The 16025-nt window shown below is 44.4% G+C and overlaps 1 protein-coding gene across 6 annotated transcripts in view; it reads left to right on the top strand.

Annotated features, from left to right (window-relative positions):
- The first annotated feature begins 1568 nt into the window (after positions 1–1568).
- The window catches only part of axin2 (axin 2 (conductin, axil)), a 50339-nt gene continuing 35882 nt past the window's right edge, over positions 1569–16025 (top strand). For 2 of the 6 annotated variants that reach the window (XM_048554771.2, XM_048554766.2), the window contains exons 1-2: positions 1630–1984; positions 3127–4026. In XM_048554771.2, coding sequence (XP_048410728.2) covers positions 3221–4026 — 806 coding nt within the window. In that variant the 5' untranslated portion in view covers positions 1630–1984; positions 3127–3220. The other 4 variants (XM_048554770.2, XM_048554772.2, XM_048554768.2 and 1 more) reach the window with 4 other exon arrangements.

Genomic DNA, 16025 nt, shown 5'->3' with positions numbered 1-16025 from the left:
TAAGGAAAACAATAAAAAATTCTGAATTCAAGAGAACATGTATGAGATTATCAAAAAATCACGCAGTCAGTATCTCTTTCAGTACGTATCCCCCGCCCATTTAAAATTCTAATTTATAATCTGATATTTGGATAATTGTAATCTGGGACCATATTTACAAGTTTTGCAAACTGATTTTGATGGAAGCAATGGAAAAATATTAACATCAAGCACGCAGAGGACAGAAATTGCATACACAACATTAGAGACAAAAAAACTGCAGATGCTGGAATCCAAGCTAGCCAAACAGGAGGCTGGAAGAACACAGCTGGCCAGGCAGCATCCGGACGAAAGGAGCAGTCAACGTTTCGGGTATTACTAAAGAAGGGCAATACCTGAAATGTTGACTGCTCCTTTCTTCCAGATGCTGTGTTCTTCCAGCTTCCTGTTTGTTTACAAACACAATATTCACTGAGTCTAGAATTACCCCGTCAATGAATCCCGAAGTATTTCCAGAAACTTTGTGAACGCCAACTCTCTCCAGCCTCGTTTAAAATTATTTTAAATGGAGGTACCAATTTGCTTAGACTGCAGGTAAGACTACACTATCTTCCTTAACTTCCTGACTCCTGCTCATTGATATATGTCTATTAAAACTGTTGTTAAATACATATGTCTGTCAGATATTTGAGCAGTCTTAAAGTGTTGGTAGCAGTCTTAGAAACGCATCATGTGTTTGTCAATAGTTGTTCCTCGTTTAGGAGATCAAAGAAGAAATACTTTTTGAAAAATAGTTTTTAAACTGACTTTGTAAAACGATTTGACCAGATGGTTTTCATGTATGGACCACTGACAGTTTCTCGAAAACAAAAGGAAATGGAATGATCAACTCATTCTGCAAACTTTGATATGCAAATACGTATTTTGACAATGCCATAACAATGGGAACTAACTTAAACGCAATTTGAATCAAAGTTTTCCAGGCGAGTTAATTAATGTTTACTCCGAGATCATCGAAATGGCTTTGCTATAAAATATTTTAAATTGTGCAGTTTTTTTGGATATTAGACTTAGTCCGATAGAAAGGCATGGGGCTTAATTTATTTTTCCGTCTCTGTAAATACAGGGTGGGATTATTAATGCCGTAAAGTAACCTGGAGCCGCATTGCATAAGTTTTCAATTGTCCTGCACGCTTTAAGTGCATGTAGAACCCGTTCCCTGCATTAGGCCCCTTTACATATTAGAGCCTGGAGTCTCTGTGTCTGTCACTGTGGCCGTGTTTGAAAGTGCAACACAAAGCCAACACATATTGCATGCAAAATGTTTTTAAAAAGTAAAACTTTGACGGAGTCCCATCCAAGAGGCTGAGCAAAGAACAACAAATAGATATGTCCACGGCTTGGCATATTCACAATGTATCTTTTAGCGAGTAATGTAACTTTATGTAGCAACTGTGAAGCGAAGGGATAATGCGATTGGGGCGGCACATCAGTCACTATTGACGTCTCCACCCCCAGGGAGTTGGCTGAAGACGGATTCCCTTTGATAAGGTCCTGGAAAGTTTATAAATCGGTGACACTGCTGGGCAGGGGATCGGGGCCGGCAATTCCTGAGAAGGCAGCCAGGCTTGTTGAAGTAAGAAGCAAGAGGCCGCTGGGCTGTACCGTTGGTGAAGGGGCTTGGTGGCTGTGTTTGCCCGGAGACTGTGTTGCTATGTCTCTTGCTGGACTTGCTCGCTCGGCTGAGCTCTTTGATGTCCACACTTAAACAGCAGCTTCAGTTTGTGTGTTGCAAGAGCTGGAAGGACGTTTGCTGCGTGGAATGGCTGAGTGAAACGAGGAACAAGAACAGGGGAAAGAGACAGAACAGTCTTCCGAGGGAAGCGGAGAGGAGACCCAGATGAACATTGGGAACCCAGATACGGGGCGGGGATTGATTGCAGATAGTGTCACTGCCCACTGCGAGCTCCCTGAGGCTACTTGCGGGCCGGAAGATGTTTGAATGGTAAATTCTGAGACTGGCTTGCTGCTGATGGCCCTTCTCCCGTCCCTTTGATGTTTTCTGACATTCCTTTGAACTGAGCGGCCCGCGTTGGGGGCGAATTCAAATCCGGCTTTAACCTCCGCCCTTCGCTGGCAGTGAGACTTCTGAGGTTGGTGGTTGGTGATTGGGGAGGGTGGCAAGAGGTAGGTTCTTCCCTCGGGGAGAGTGGGGTTTGCTCAGGTGTGTGAGCGCTGGCTACCCGCTCGGCTTTTGCTTGTCCGCCAGCTCCCCTCCCCAGGGTGGGGATAAAGGGGGGGGGGGCGGTGCACAGTCCTCCCACCCGGAGAGGGGGATCATTCTGAGGGTCGGTGTAGGAAGGATGTGAAATCACCGCTGGTGTAAGGCTCGATTTTTTTTCAGGTTTCTTGGCAGCGTGGCCGAGTGGAAGATGCGATGTTTATCTCCGCTTTTGAAGTGTTTGATCTGATAGTGACCTGGGAGAGCTGTGATGAACTGCGAAGTTCCCCTCTGTTGGGGGTGTCTCGATCCCCATGATCGATCTGCTATTTCTGAGGGACCTAGTGGATCAGATCCGAGTTGGGGGTGGCGGGGGCATTTTATAAACTTTATTTGGCTGTCAGACTGGATTAAAGTTTCGTTAACCCGTGATTGTCCCTTTTGAAAGCTGTTCTTTGTGGACGGTTTGCGGTGACGTGTGATAATTTTTGAACAACTTTTTGTTTAGTCGTATGTGGAAGGTGGCTTTAATTTTGCGGTGAGGGAAACGGGGTGCATTGAGATGCGAGGGGTCTGTGACTTAGTTAAAAGTTGGTTTAACTGGCCCTCACCTGTAGAACGCACCCTTCCCTCCATCTCCTTCAGTTTCTCCCCCCGCCCCCCCGGTCAGATTTCTTTCTGCCAGCCTAAAGTTTGAGCAAGTTTACTGGACACGAGAACTTTGCTTTTGTGTTTTATATTTTCCTTCAATATTTCAATAACCTTCATAATACATTTGTTTCGCCCTTGAGTTATTTCGGGAAGAAACGCACAAAAGATTCGATTGAAAAGCCTGCCTGGCTGTGTGTGTGGGTTTTTTTTTGCTTCTCATCCTGTTTGAAGTTGGGCGGCTCTGGGTTTCATTAGATCGATACTTTCTCTTGCAGACAGAAGGCGGCCCTTGCTGACTGGAGGAGATCTGCAAAAGCCGATTGAACAAGACACAGAGGAGAGAGAGACCGGAGTCCGAGTCCCTCAGCCATGAGCACCGCTCTCATGGTCTCCTGCCTTCCATACGCCGGCAGCTTCCGAGCAGATGCCCCTCGGCCACCAGTGCCAGGGGAGGAAGGAGAGAGATGCCAACCCTCCCGCTCCCAGAGCGGTGGAAAAGCGAGCCTGAAGCCCAAAGCGGTGAGCGCAGCCCCTAGGAGAGAGGAGGCAGAGGCTGAAGGAAGCGCCTGCCCGGAGTCCCCGATCACCAGGTGGACCCGGTCTTTGCTCTCGCTTCTGGGAGACCAGGATGGGGCGCAGCTCTTCCGCAGGTTCCTACAGAGGGAGGCAGCGGTGGACACCTTGGATTTCTGGTTCGCCTGTAATGGCTTCAGGCAGATGGACCTCAGAGAACCCAAAACGCTGAGAGTGGCGAAGGCGATCCACAAGCGATACGTGGAGCACAGCGCGGTTTCCAGGCACCTGAAACCAGCCACCAGGTCCTACATCAAAGACTCCATAAAGAAGCAGCAGATTGATTCAGCAATGTTTGACCAGGCCCAGACCGAGATCCAGACCTTAATGGAGGAAAATTCTTACCAGATGTTTCTGACATCAGATATCTACCTTCAGTATATCAGGTCCGGAGGAGAGAATGCTCTGTTTGCCTCTAACACCGAGCTGGGGAGTATACAAGTGGTTTGTGCTTACTTGCCAACGCTGAATGAAGAGGAGGAATGGATTTGCCCGGATCTTCGAGACAAGAATTTACCCTCTGGCGTGGGACTAAGTGGTAAAGCTCTCCGGGCCAACTCTTCAGTCAGGTGCACTGATGTCAGCAGTGGCAAGTGTTACGGGTAAGCGCCCAGCTACTTTGCTTAATATTTCCCAATTGTATTGCAATGCCTTGCACTCTGTTACTGCCTCACCGGGTCCCTTTTGAGGTTATGATCTTTGCAGTAATGAATGCTCACATTCCCAATGGATCTGAAGGTCTGCTCTGAGAGAGGGTTAACTCTAACGAGTCAGCATTCTGAGGGCAGTTAACATTTTTAATTTTCCTTGAAGAGGATTCATCTGCCTCCCATTAAGTCTCCTCTGTAGACATCAAGGATATTCCCCCTGCTTTAAAGCTGTGGTGAATAGCAGATGACAGGTTGCATGTTTCCTGTCCTCAAAGAATTCACTTCTGAGGTTGAACTTGCACAAAAAAGTTGTTAGAACTAAGTTTGTTTTAAATTACTGACGTTGAATGATCACATTGTAAACTTTCAGCTTGTTGCAATGTTCCCAAATTATAGGAAGGATCATCTCAGTAAAAATGTAGATCAAAAGCTCCTGTGTTTTCTTGGAACAAGTTTAACAGCCAGCAAGGTTTTATGTCTTATTTTAATGATGCCCTGGGCTCAGTGTGGACCTATTTACTCATGTTCTGATTCCAATTTTTCCTTTGTGAATGTGAGCATGTGTAATAGAAAACAGAGGGAGGAAGCAATGCTTTGTGACTGGGTAACTGATCACAGGTTAGATACTTTTTGCTGAGATGCACTGATACCACACACAATGCAGAGAGAAAGATAAAGCTTACTTCTGTGGTATGACATTAAGATATGAGATAAGAATGGAGTGGGAAGCTTCGAACTGTTTTCCTTGAAGTCATGCAGCAAGTGGTGTCTGACAGCTGAAAACACTTTGAATGTTGGCCATCTTGTGGAATGTCTTTGCAGAACATAGAGTGGAGGCCACCACCATTTAAACCCTGCTCATAGGCAAGCTGATGCAAAACAGGGAAACAGTAAATCCATCTGGGTACAATTATCACAATGTTATAAAAAAGCTTAATCACAGGAAAACAATTTTAATCAGTTTTCTTAAGATGAACTGTATATAAGAGAACTTATTGACTTTATGCTGAAATGTGAAAGAATGTTAACTTTTTTTAAAAAGGAGTGCAGTGTTTAATTACATTCATCTTTGGGGTTACAACCAGTTGGTTAGCATTCTGGGTAGAATTGGAATGGTGGTGGGGAGGGAAGAGTTTTATTGCAATGCAAATGGATGTAATGTGAAAGAGCAAAATACAAGTTTCAAAGGACAGTTCACTGCAGCTTCCATTTCCAGATGTGTCTGACTCCTGGAATAGGATGTTTTTCCTCCTCAAAGGGAGGTCCTTTGCCTAATCAGTCTTGACTATTCTATTTTAAGTACAAAACATGTGGCTATTACTCATTACAAAGTGATAAAGTCCAAAAGACTATGGTTGCCTTCATTCAGAAGGGTACAGGGAAGGACAAAGGAACATCACGGACACTCCGACTTGAAGTGATTGATCTAAGACAGTAAAATCTTTCATAAAAGTCTGTCTCTTTTATGTTGTAATTTAGTGCCCATCAGAAGCATGTGGAACTAATTTAACCCCGAGATTTGAATTCTTCCTTGTGCCTCTTCAGCACTCTTGTATTTTCTTTCCCCACTCCTATCCTCTTCCTTCTTTCTTTATCTTCTAATTGAAATCACTGACAGAAACTTTGCATGCTTTTAAAGAATGCAATCCCAGCTGTGCTAAATACCTGCTCTTTGAAAGAAGGCCTGCAGCAAAGGTCACACTCTCTATACTGAAGCCTAAGACTTTAGTTATGATGTTAACTCCCAACAGTACACTGCAATAGGCTTCTCACAGAGAAGGGGCCCTTCTATCCCTCTCTTTGCTCATATCTAAATAGTGTTCATGTTCTCTTCTCTCACCTCCCAACACCCCCCCCTCCTCCCCCCCCGCCAATCACTGGTAAAAGAGCGCAATACATCACAGTAGGAGAGAGAAGCCTGTTGTTTGAGAGAGAATTGAGTCAAGCTCTTTCAGAGGTTGAAGGTGGGTAAGTCAATCCAAGTGTAACAAAGCGTTCAGAACCACTGAAATGAGTGGATATGCTGCTAACTATTAGGGCAGCTGTGTTACCCGCTTAAATCAAGCCTATACGGTTTAATCACGAAGCACTAAGTGGGGGGAAGATGGGTAGATGAAAGGCTTTTTTGAGAAGAATAAAGAGTTAGAACATGCTGTCACATTCCTAAGCTCAAGTCCTGTGCAAATGATTCCAATTACTAAAATCAGCAGACCCCAGGGGAAAAAAGATAGACAGTCCTCGTAAACTTCAGAATCACAACTGTATCATATTCAGGGTTCACAGTTGAGAGGGGGAATCTAGAGGACTGTCTCTTCTTGGGTCAGACTGGTTTCTGTTGATGTTTTGCATCTGTTATGTAGAGAATTGCAAGATGGCTGTGGAGGAACCCAAACTGAATATCACTGTTCAGCTTTACCTCAAGGTGCTATACAAATGCAGGACGTACTATGGCTCAGTGGTGTCATCATCTTACTGAGGGTTAATATTTAACAGGGAATAACCTGTAGGAACATATCTTAACAAAGAAAGGGTTTTGCCTTGAAGGTCTCACTGCGCCCATTCCCTCCATAGCACAAGGGGAAGCTAGGAGGGGTCTGTTTAATATTAACCCTCAAGAGGATGATGACACTGCTGAGCAACAATACATCCTTCATTTGTATAGCACCTTTTTGTGGTAAAGCTGAACAGCGATATTCAGTTTGGGTTCCTCCAGGGCCATTCAGCTGTTGCCTTCATGATGGGCAAAAGAGCTGATATGAGGTGAGTAACTGCCCTTAACATCAAAGGTTGCATTTGACCAAGTGTGGTATCAAAGGGCCCTAACAAAACTGGAACCAATAGGAATTGGGGAAGATTCTCTGCTGGTTGGAGTCATACCTGGCACCCAGGAAGATGGTTGTTTATTATGGATCATTCATCTCAGCTGCAAGACATCTGTGCAGGAGTTCCACAGTGTAGTGTCCTAGGCCCAACAACTTCAGTCATTTCATCAATGACTTTTCCCTTTGTCACGAGGTCAGAAATCAGGTGTTCACTGATGGCTGTGCAGTATTCAGCCACATTCACACCTGAAATAATCAGTGTCCAAATACAGCAAGCTCTGGACAATGTCTAGGGTTGGGCTGACAAGCAACAAATGATATTCATGCTGCACTTTGATACCACTGCTGCTGTAGAGTAGTATGTCCTTTGGTTTATCATGAGCAGACCAGAAGACATCTGCAAGTCAAGTGTCATAGGTTCAAGTTCTACTCTAGAGACATAGGCATAAAACAAAATCTGGGTGGACCCTCTATCACAGTACTAAGGGAGCACTGCACTATCTGAAGTGCTATCTTTTAGATAAAGCTTTTTAAACCAAAAACTTTCCATACCATTGTTTTGAAGAGTAGGGGATATAAACCCAATGCCTTGTCTGATATTTACATAATGTTTTTAAAATATTATTCATTCACCAAGTACTGACTAGGCCAGTATTTATTGCCTGTCCCTAATTGTTCAGAGAGGCTAAGAGGCAACCACATTTCTGGATATGGAGTCACCTTTAGATCAGGCTGGGTAATCATGGTACATAACTGAACTAGGTGAGATTATTTTTGTGACAATCAGTAATGGATTCCTAGTTGTCATTGGACTCTTAATTCCAGATTTTTATTGAATTCAAATGCCATGTTCTGCCATGGCAGGATTTGAACCCAGGTTCCTAAAACATTGCCTGGGTCTCTAGATTAAAAATCCAGCGATAATACCACTAGGCCATTGCCTCCTCCTATTCCAAGAGTCATTGTCACAAAAATAAATTATTTTCTCACAATCACACTGTGTAGGAGACTTGTTTGTTTGTGACGCTTGCTGGGCAAATTGGTGTTCCACTTCAAAAGCACCTCATTGTGGCGTTTTGGAGAATCCTAAAGTAAGGAATGAAGCTCAAATATTTCTTTAGTAATAGACAATATTGTAGTAAGTATAAATTTTGTATATTCATGTTCTATAATTGAGTTTTGTACAGTTGCATTTGGCATACATAAGTCAGTGCTAATGATATAACAGTGACTTAATTTGTCTTTTCTTGCTGGATTAAAAACAGATTTACCCAGTAAGTGCCTTGGCTATAAAATCAGCTTAAACCTCCAAGCCTGTACAGCGATATTACAGTTAGCTTCAGCATACCTGTGTTAGATTGAGAAGCATCAGCTGGGTATGTTAAAATGTCAAGCTGGAGGACCACAGCAGGCAGGCAGCATCGGAGGAAGAGAAAAACTGATGTTTCGGGTTGGAACCCTTCAGAAGAAATGTTGTTTTTCTTTACCTTATCGTTGACTAGGGCACACTTCCTGGAGAGATGCACATGCTGGAGGTGTTTGTGACCCTGTGGTAGTCTGCTACCTCTGGACCAGACTATCTGGGTTCAAGTCCCATTTGCCCAGGACACATGTCATAATATACCTGAACAGATTGATTAAAGATATTGACACATGAATAAAGTATGCTGCCAATAGGTAATCTTCTCTTTAGGAATAGAGAATGGGAAGAATTTTGGCTGGGAAATGGTGAGGGGAACGGTTGCATTATAGACACCTGTTGGTCCAAGTCTCCTGGCTTCACAATCTTAAAACAAACTGGGCAAATGGGTTGGGGGGGTTGCAATTACTGTGTGCCACTTGTCTGACATTTGATTCACCAGCAGTGATAATGGGAACTGCAGATGCTGGAGAATCCAAGATAATAAAGTGTGAAGCTGGATGAACACAGCGGGCCAAGCAGCATCTCAGGAGCACAAAAGCTGACATTTCGGGCCTAGACCCTTCTTCAGAGAGGGCGATGGGGAGAGGGTTCTGGAATAAACAGGGAGAGAGGGGGGAGGTGGACCGAAGATGGAGAGAAAAGAAGATAGGTGGAGAGGAGAGTATAGGTAGGGAGGGGATAGGTCAGTCCAGGGAAGACGGACAGGTCAAGGAGGTGGGATGAGGTTAGTAGGTGGGAAATGGAGGTGCAGCTTGGGGTGGGAGGAAGGGATGGGGGAGAGAGCACTCTCTCCGTGACTCCCTTGTTCGCTCCACACTGCCCTCCAACCCACCACACCCGGCACCTTCCCCTGCAACCGCAGGAAATGCTACACTTGCCCCCACACCTCCTCCATCACCCCTATCCCAGGCCCCAAAATGACATTCCACATTAAGCAGAGGTTCACCTGCGCATCTGCCAATGTGGTATACTGTATCCATTGTACCCGGTGTGGCTCCCTCTACATTGGGGAAACCAAGCGGAGGCTTGGGGACCGCTTTGCAGAACACCTCCGATCGGCTCGCAATAAACAACTACACCTCCCAGTTGCGAACCATTTCAACTCCCCCTCCCATTCTTTAGATGACATGTCCATCATGGGCCTCCTGCAGTGCCACAATGATGCCACCCGAAGGTTGCAGGAACAGCAACTCATATTCCGCTTGGGAACCTTGCAGCCCAATGGTATCAATGTGGACTTTGCCAGTTTCAAAATCTCCCCTTCCCCCACCGCATCCCAAAACCAGCCCAGTTTGTCCCCTCCCCCCACTGCATCCCAAAACCAGCCCAGCCTGTCTCTGCCTCCCTAACCTGTTCTTCCTCTATCCCACCCCAAGCCACACCTCCATTTCCTACCTACTAACCTCATCCCACCTCCTTGACCTGTCCGTCTTCCCTGGACTGACTTATCCCCTTCCTGCCTCCCCACCTATACTCTCCTCTCCACCTATCTTCTTTTCTCTCCATCTTCGGTCTGCCTCCCCCTCTCTCTCACTATTTATTTCAGAACCCTCTCCCCATCCCCTTCTCTGATGAAGGGTCTAGGCCCAAAACGTCAGCTTTTGCGCTCCTGAGATGCTGCTTGGCCTGCTGTGTCTATCCAGCTTCACACTTTATTATCTTTGATTCACCAGCAGGCTTGTTGTTATGACAGTAAGGGGAGGATTGAACAGCTAGCTTCTCTGGATTGCAATCAGCAACGACCAGATTCGTCAGGGATCTTATCTTCGACCATCCTTCACCAGCCTCTATTTCCCCCACCCTCTTGTGAAATGAGGTGCTGGATATATAGCTGAATGCTATGACTGTACTCCAGAATCCAAACTGTGAGCAATATCTTTGGATTTCGGTTATATCTAGACAGTCTTAGACATGCATTCTATGACAGTTTTTCAGGTTTTATCACCATTTCAGTGACCATGCTGCATGTAAAAAGACCATTCAGCCCATCACTGTCTGTGCTGACACTGAAAATGCTATCCAAACAGTCTCGCTGCCAAACTTTTCCCCATAGCCCTTCACATTTTTCTTCTTCAAGTATTTATCCAGATACCCTTTGAAAGTTATTATTTAATCTGCTTCCACACTGCCTTTTTGTACAATGCACTCCAGGTGGCAAATAATTGCCACCTGGGGGGAAACTCTCACTGATTCATCATATTCATACTTGGTCATTTCAGGTATCATTGTTCATTATATTTTATTCATGATCACAACATCTATAAAATGTAATAGACAAATCAGGTACTCGTTGACCTAGATTTGGAGCTTTACAACTATCTGTTGCCAGTTCACAAACAGAGTGTCTTTGGCCATAGGGCATTTTTATTGGCAGCAAGTGGGACTTTTTTAGACTTCAGGACAGACTAGTTTAAATGGCACCTTACAATTGCAGAAAACGTACATGGTTTGGTCACTAACGTAGGTCACTCTTCAGTGAGCAATGGCACAGGAGGATTGCTCATAGAATAACCAGACATCAGAGTGATGAAGTGATTAATACTGTTCTTTAAGCGTCTTGCAAATTTTTGTTGGAAGACCTTAATCGACAAGGTGTTGTCTTTTTACTGTTTCATGTTAGTTGACGTCCCACTGGACTAATAATCCTGTATCCACTGGAATTTAGAGGAGAATGTGACTTGGTTGAAACACACAAGTTTCGAAGAGGTTTTGATAGGTTGCATGTTGAAAAGATTTTCTTGATAAAATCTAGTAATGGGGTAAATTATTTAAATGAGGAGTCACCCATTTAAAACAGATGAGAGTCATAAGCCTTTGGAACTCTTTGCTACACCAACTGGTGACAAAGTTCTTGAGTATTTTAAAGGCAGCAGTAAATAGATTTTTTGATGGCATATGGGTGAAAGACTATAAAGGCTGGGCGACAATGTGGAGTTGAGGTTCCAATCAGATCAGCCCTGAACATTTTCAATGCTGGAGCAGGCTCAAGGAATCATATGACCTATGCCAACACCGCCTACCCTGTTTGTAAACCAGAGGCTGGGATTAATGCTGAAGGCATGTGGGTTTAAATCCTATTGTGGCAAATTAATAAATAAATCTGAGATGAAGGAATGGCGTGCATTAACTTGTAATTTGTCATTAAACCGATGAAATTCATTAATGTAAAAGAATGTTTTTATTCATTGAGAGGACATGGGCATCACTAGCTAGGCCAGCATTTATTGCCCAGAGGGCAGTAAAGAGTCAACATATTACTGTGGGCCTAGAATCACATGTAGGCCAGACCAGGTAGGATGGCATCCCTAGATGACATTAGTGAACAGATGGATTTTTCTGCCTGACAGTCAATATGGTTTTATGGGTCATCATGAGATTCTTAATTTTAGACTAATAGTGAATTCAAATTCTTCTACAGGTGGGATTTGATTCCACATTCTCAGAATGTTACCTGTGTCTCTGGTTTATTTGTCTAGTGACAATACCACAAGGCTGCCAGCTCCCTTGCATAGTTGTACAGCGCCTTCAATGGAAGCGGCTAATGAGCCAGCTGCATAAACTGCACTTGCGTGCAGTGATTGTAAAGAAGTCAGCCAGGTGGACATCATAGAATGAGTTTCCTGATTGGGGCTGTTAATCTGGCCCAAGCAAGGAGTCCTAGCTGACTGATATAATCAGGAGTGTCAGAAGTTCTGAGAGCTGGCTCTAAGGGAGTTGGACCAATGTCAAGTACTATGCATGTGTAAATAAAGGGTGACATGGTGATGGGATACAGGCCTCTGTGGAGTTATTTCAGTGGTGCCAAGAGAAAAAAATATGCTACTGAAGAAACCTGCTCACAACAGCCATCTTTGGGATTATTTGGGAAGTGTGACTCATTCAGCTACCATCAAAGACTGGGCCCACTATGTGGAAAGAACATGTTAATTTTTCTGGGCAGATGAAAAGCAATGAGTGATTTTCTTGATAACTGCAGATCCATGAGCATTCTTGGTTATTAGGAATCTAACTTTTCCTGAGGCACCAGACACAAAAATCTTTAAAGAGTTGTCAGATTTGGTTAAGGAGTATTACAATACCAAGTCACCTCAAGTCAGATGCTGTTGATTTTACTTGGCAGTTCAAGAACCAGGGGAGTCCGTATCAGATTTTTGACTAGGCTACAATGACTGGCAGAGGCTTGTGACTTTGCTTTAACCCTCAATGAGATGCTGACACATCGTTGAAAATGGGATTAACGATGTAATCACGCAAAAGTGCTCATTAACTGAAGCCCACCTGGATGCCAAATGGGCAGGACGACTGGCTTTATCATTAGAAAACGTGGCAAATGGAGCATACAGGGGTTAAAGGATATGCCGATGGAAGTGGACATACTTGCCAGTCCAGAGATTGGTGGACCACGCTTGAGTGAAGGTAATTGCATAGCCTCACTCAGGACCCATCCTGAACAGAAGGACTCTAGGTCAGCCCACAGCAAAATGCCAAGCCTCAGCCAAAGAGTTAACATTTTCCTCAGGATCCAGACTGGCAATCCATTGTGGGTGCTGGAATACATAGACTCAACATCAAAGGAGTCCCACTAGACCCAAATCGAGTAAGAGAACTCATAGGCTGGTATAGAACATAGAACATAGAACAGTGCAGCACAGAACAGGCCCTTCAGCCCACAATGTTGTGCCGACCATTGATCCTCATGTATGCACCCTCAAATTTCTGTGACCATATCCAGCAGTCTCTTAAATAACCCCAATGACCTTGCTTCCACAACTGCTGCTGGCAACGCATTCCATGCTCTCACAACTCTCTGCGTAAAGAACCTGCCTCTGACATCCCCTCTATACTTTCCACCAACCAGCTTAAAACTATGACCCCTCGTGCTAGCCATTTCTGCCCTGGGAAATAGTCTCTGGCTATCAACTCTATCTATGCCTCTCATTATCTTGTATATCTCAATTAGGTCCCCTCTCCTCCTCCTTTTCTCCAATGAAAAGAGACCGAGCTCAGTCAACCTCTCTTCATAAGATAAGCCTTCCAGTCCAGGCAGCATCCTGGTAAACCTCCTCTGAACCCTCTCCAAAGCATCCACATCTTTCCTATAATAGGGCGCCCAGAACTGGACGCAGTATTCCAAGTGCGGTCTAACCAAAGTTTTATAGAGCTGCAACAAGATCTCACGACTCTTAAACTCAATCCCCCTGTTAATGAAAGCCAAAACACCATATGCTTTCTTAACAACCCTGTCCACTTGGGTGGCCATTTTAAGGGATCTATGTATCTGCACACCAAGATCCCTCTGTTCCTCCACGCTGCCAAGAATCCTATCGTTAATCCTGTACTCAGCTTTCAAATTCGACCTTCCAAAATGCATCACCTCGCATTTATCCAGGTTGAACTCCATCTGCCACCTCTCAGCCCATCTCTGCATCCTGTCAATGTCCCGCTGCAGCCTACAACAGCCCTCTACACTGTCAACGACACCTCCGACCTTTGTGTTGTCTGCAAACTTGCTGACCCATCTTTCAATCCCCTCATCCAAGTCATTAATAAAAATTACAAACAGTAGAGGCCCAAGGACAGAGCCCTGTGGAACACCACTCACCACTGACTTCCAGGCAGAATATTTTCCTTCTACTACCACTCGCTGTCTTCTGTTGGCCAGCCAATTCTGTATCCAAGCAGCTAAGTTCCCCTGTATCCCATTCCTCCTGACCTTCTGAATGAGCCTACCATGGGGAACCTTATCAAATGCCTTGCTGAAGTCCATATACACCACATCCACAGCTCGACTCTCATCAACTTTTCTAGTCACATCCTCAAAAAACTCGATAAGGTTTGTAAGGCATGACCTACCCCTCACAAAGCCGTGTTGACTGTATTTGATCAAGCCATGCTCTTCCAGATGGTCATAAATCTTATCCCTCAGAATCCTTTCTAACACCTTGCAGACGACAGACATGAGACTGGTATCGAGGAGAGTTCTCACCACCACCACCCCACTTCTCTTCCTTCTCCCCAACCCCTCCCCCCGCCCAAGAAAACACACTTAAATCTGGTTTGGAAAAGTTTTGTATGGCTTCCCAACATCCAAATCTGAACCAATCAAAATAAACATCTAGTTAAATAGTGGACCAATTCTAATGAAAGTCAATAACAGCACAACTGTGTATCAGTGATGTAGAACCAGTCTTTAACAAAATTTTCCCTGGACTCCAACCCTTAAATTTGTGTAAGACCTCTTCTGGACTGAGAACCCAAACCAGGAAACCTTTACAGATTAAGGGTACAACTTCTTCGGTTCTGGTCTTGTACAAGAAGCAGCTAGTTCAGTTCGCACTGATTGTAATAAAAGGCTCAGGCCTGAACCTAATGGGGTGAAATTGGCTGAGAAAGATTCGCCTTGATTGGCTCAATTGTTTTCAGTTAGAAAATGGCTGCCTGAGTGAAGTCCTAATTAAATAGCTGGAGGTTTTTCAGGAAGATCTACGGACTATCAGAAGAGCCAAAGTCACTTGCAAGTTGACCAAGAAGCGATGCCACAATTCAGCTATGGCCTGCCCAATGCCATTTGTCTTGCAAGCAAAAGTAGAGGCAGAAATCAGAGGCTGGAAAGCAAAGGAATGATCAAACCAGTACAGTTGGTGGAATGGGTGGCTCTGGTTGTGTCAGTTGTGAAGCCCAATGGGTCCATATGCCTTTGAGGGGATTTTAAACAAACGGTAAACAGCTTCTCGCAGCTGAGTAAATACCCAGTCCCTTGGATTTATACATAATGCTGATGGGATGTGGAGGGTGGAGACTGTTGTCCTTTATGAAGATGGACATGACCTACGTGTACCTGTGAATTGGGTTAGATGAGGATTCCCCAGAAGGATGCTACATTAATACCCATAATGGTTGGTACCGATATACAAGGCTGCTATTTGTGGTATCATCAGTCTGTGCCATTTCCCAGCAGATGATGGAGAACATTGTATAAAGTTTTCCCCAGCTTACCATTTATCTGGATGGTGTGCTGATAGCAGAGAAGACCAATAAAGAGCTTTTAGAACTTGGAGAAATGTCTAACAACTTTGTCTATGGTGGGTGTACATCTTAGAAGGGAAAGATGTATGTTTCAGGCAACTCAAGTGACCTCCTTGGTCTGCACAGTCAAAAAGATCAGGTTACACCCATTGGAAGACAGCGAGGGTGATCAAAGGTGCTCCAGATCTGCTGTCTGTACCAGAGCTTAGGTCTTACCTTAGAATTGGTGAATTCACAAGGGAGGCAATGACCTAGTGGTATTATCACTGGACTGTTAATCCAGAGATCCAGATAATGTTCTGGGTTCAAATACCACCATTGTGGAATTTGAATCCAGTAAAAAGAATGGGAATAAGAATCTAATGATGGTGATGAATCCATTGCCAATTGTTGGGGGGAAAACCCATCTGGTTCACTAATATCCTTTTTAGGGGGAAAAAAACTGCCAATCTTACCTGGTCTGGCCTACATGTGACTCCAGACCCACAGCAATCTGACGCCCAACTGCCGTCTGGGCAACTGGGATGGACAATAACTGCTGCCTAAAAGTGACGCTCTCATCCTGTGAATGAATAAAAAATAAAATGAAACATTACAGAATGTTCACATGTAACCTGGACTCCTCCCTGGCACCTTTTCATCTGCTACTGAAAAATGGTCAGTCTTGGAAATGGTCTCAT

This window comes from Stegostoma tigrinum, chromosome 22 (genome assembly GCF_030684315.1).
Source record: "Stegostoma tigrinum isolate sSteTig4 chromosome 22, sSteTig4.hap1, whole genome shotgun sequence".
NCBI classification, from domain to species: domain Eukaryota; kingdom Metazoa; phylum Chordata; class Chondrichthyes; order Orectolobiformes; family Stegostomatidae; genus Stegostoma; species Stegostoma tigrinum.
The sequence above is the reverse complement of the archived record's forward strand: the minus strand, read 5'-3'. Positions and strand labels throughout refer to the sequence as shown.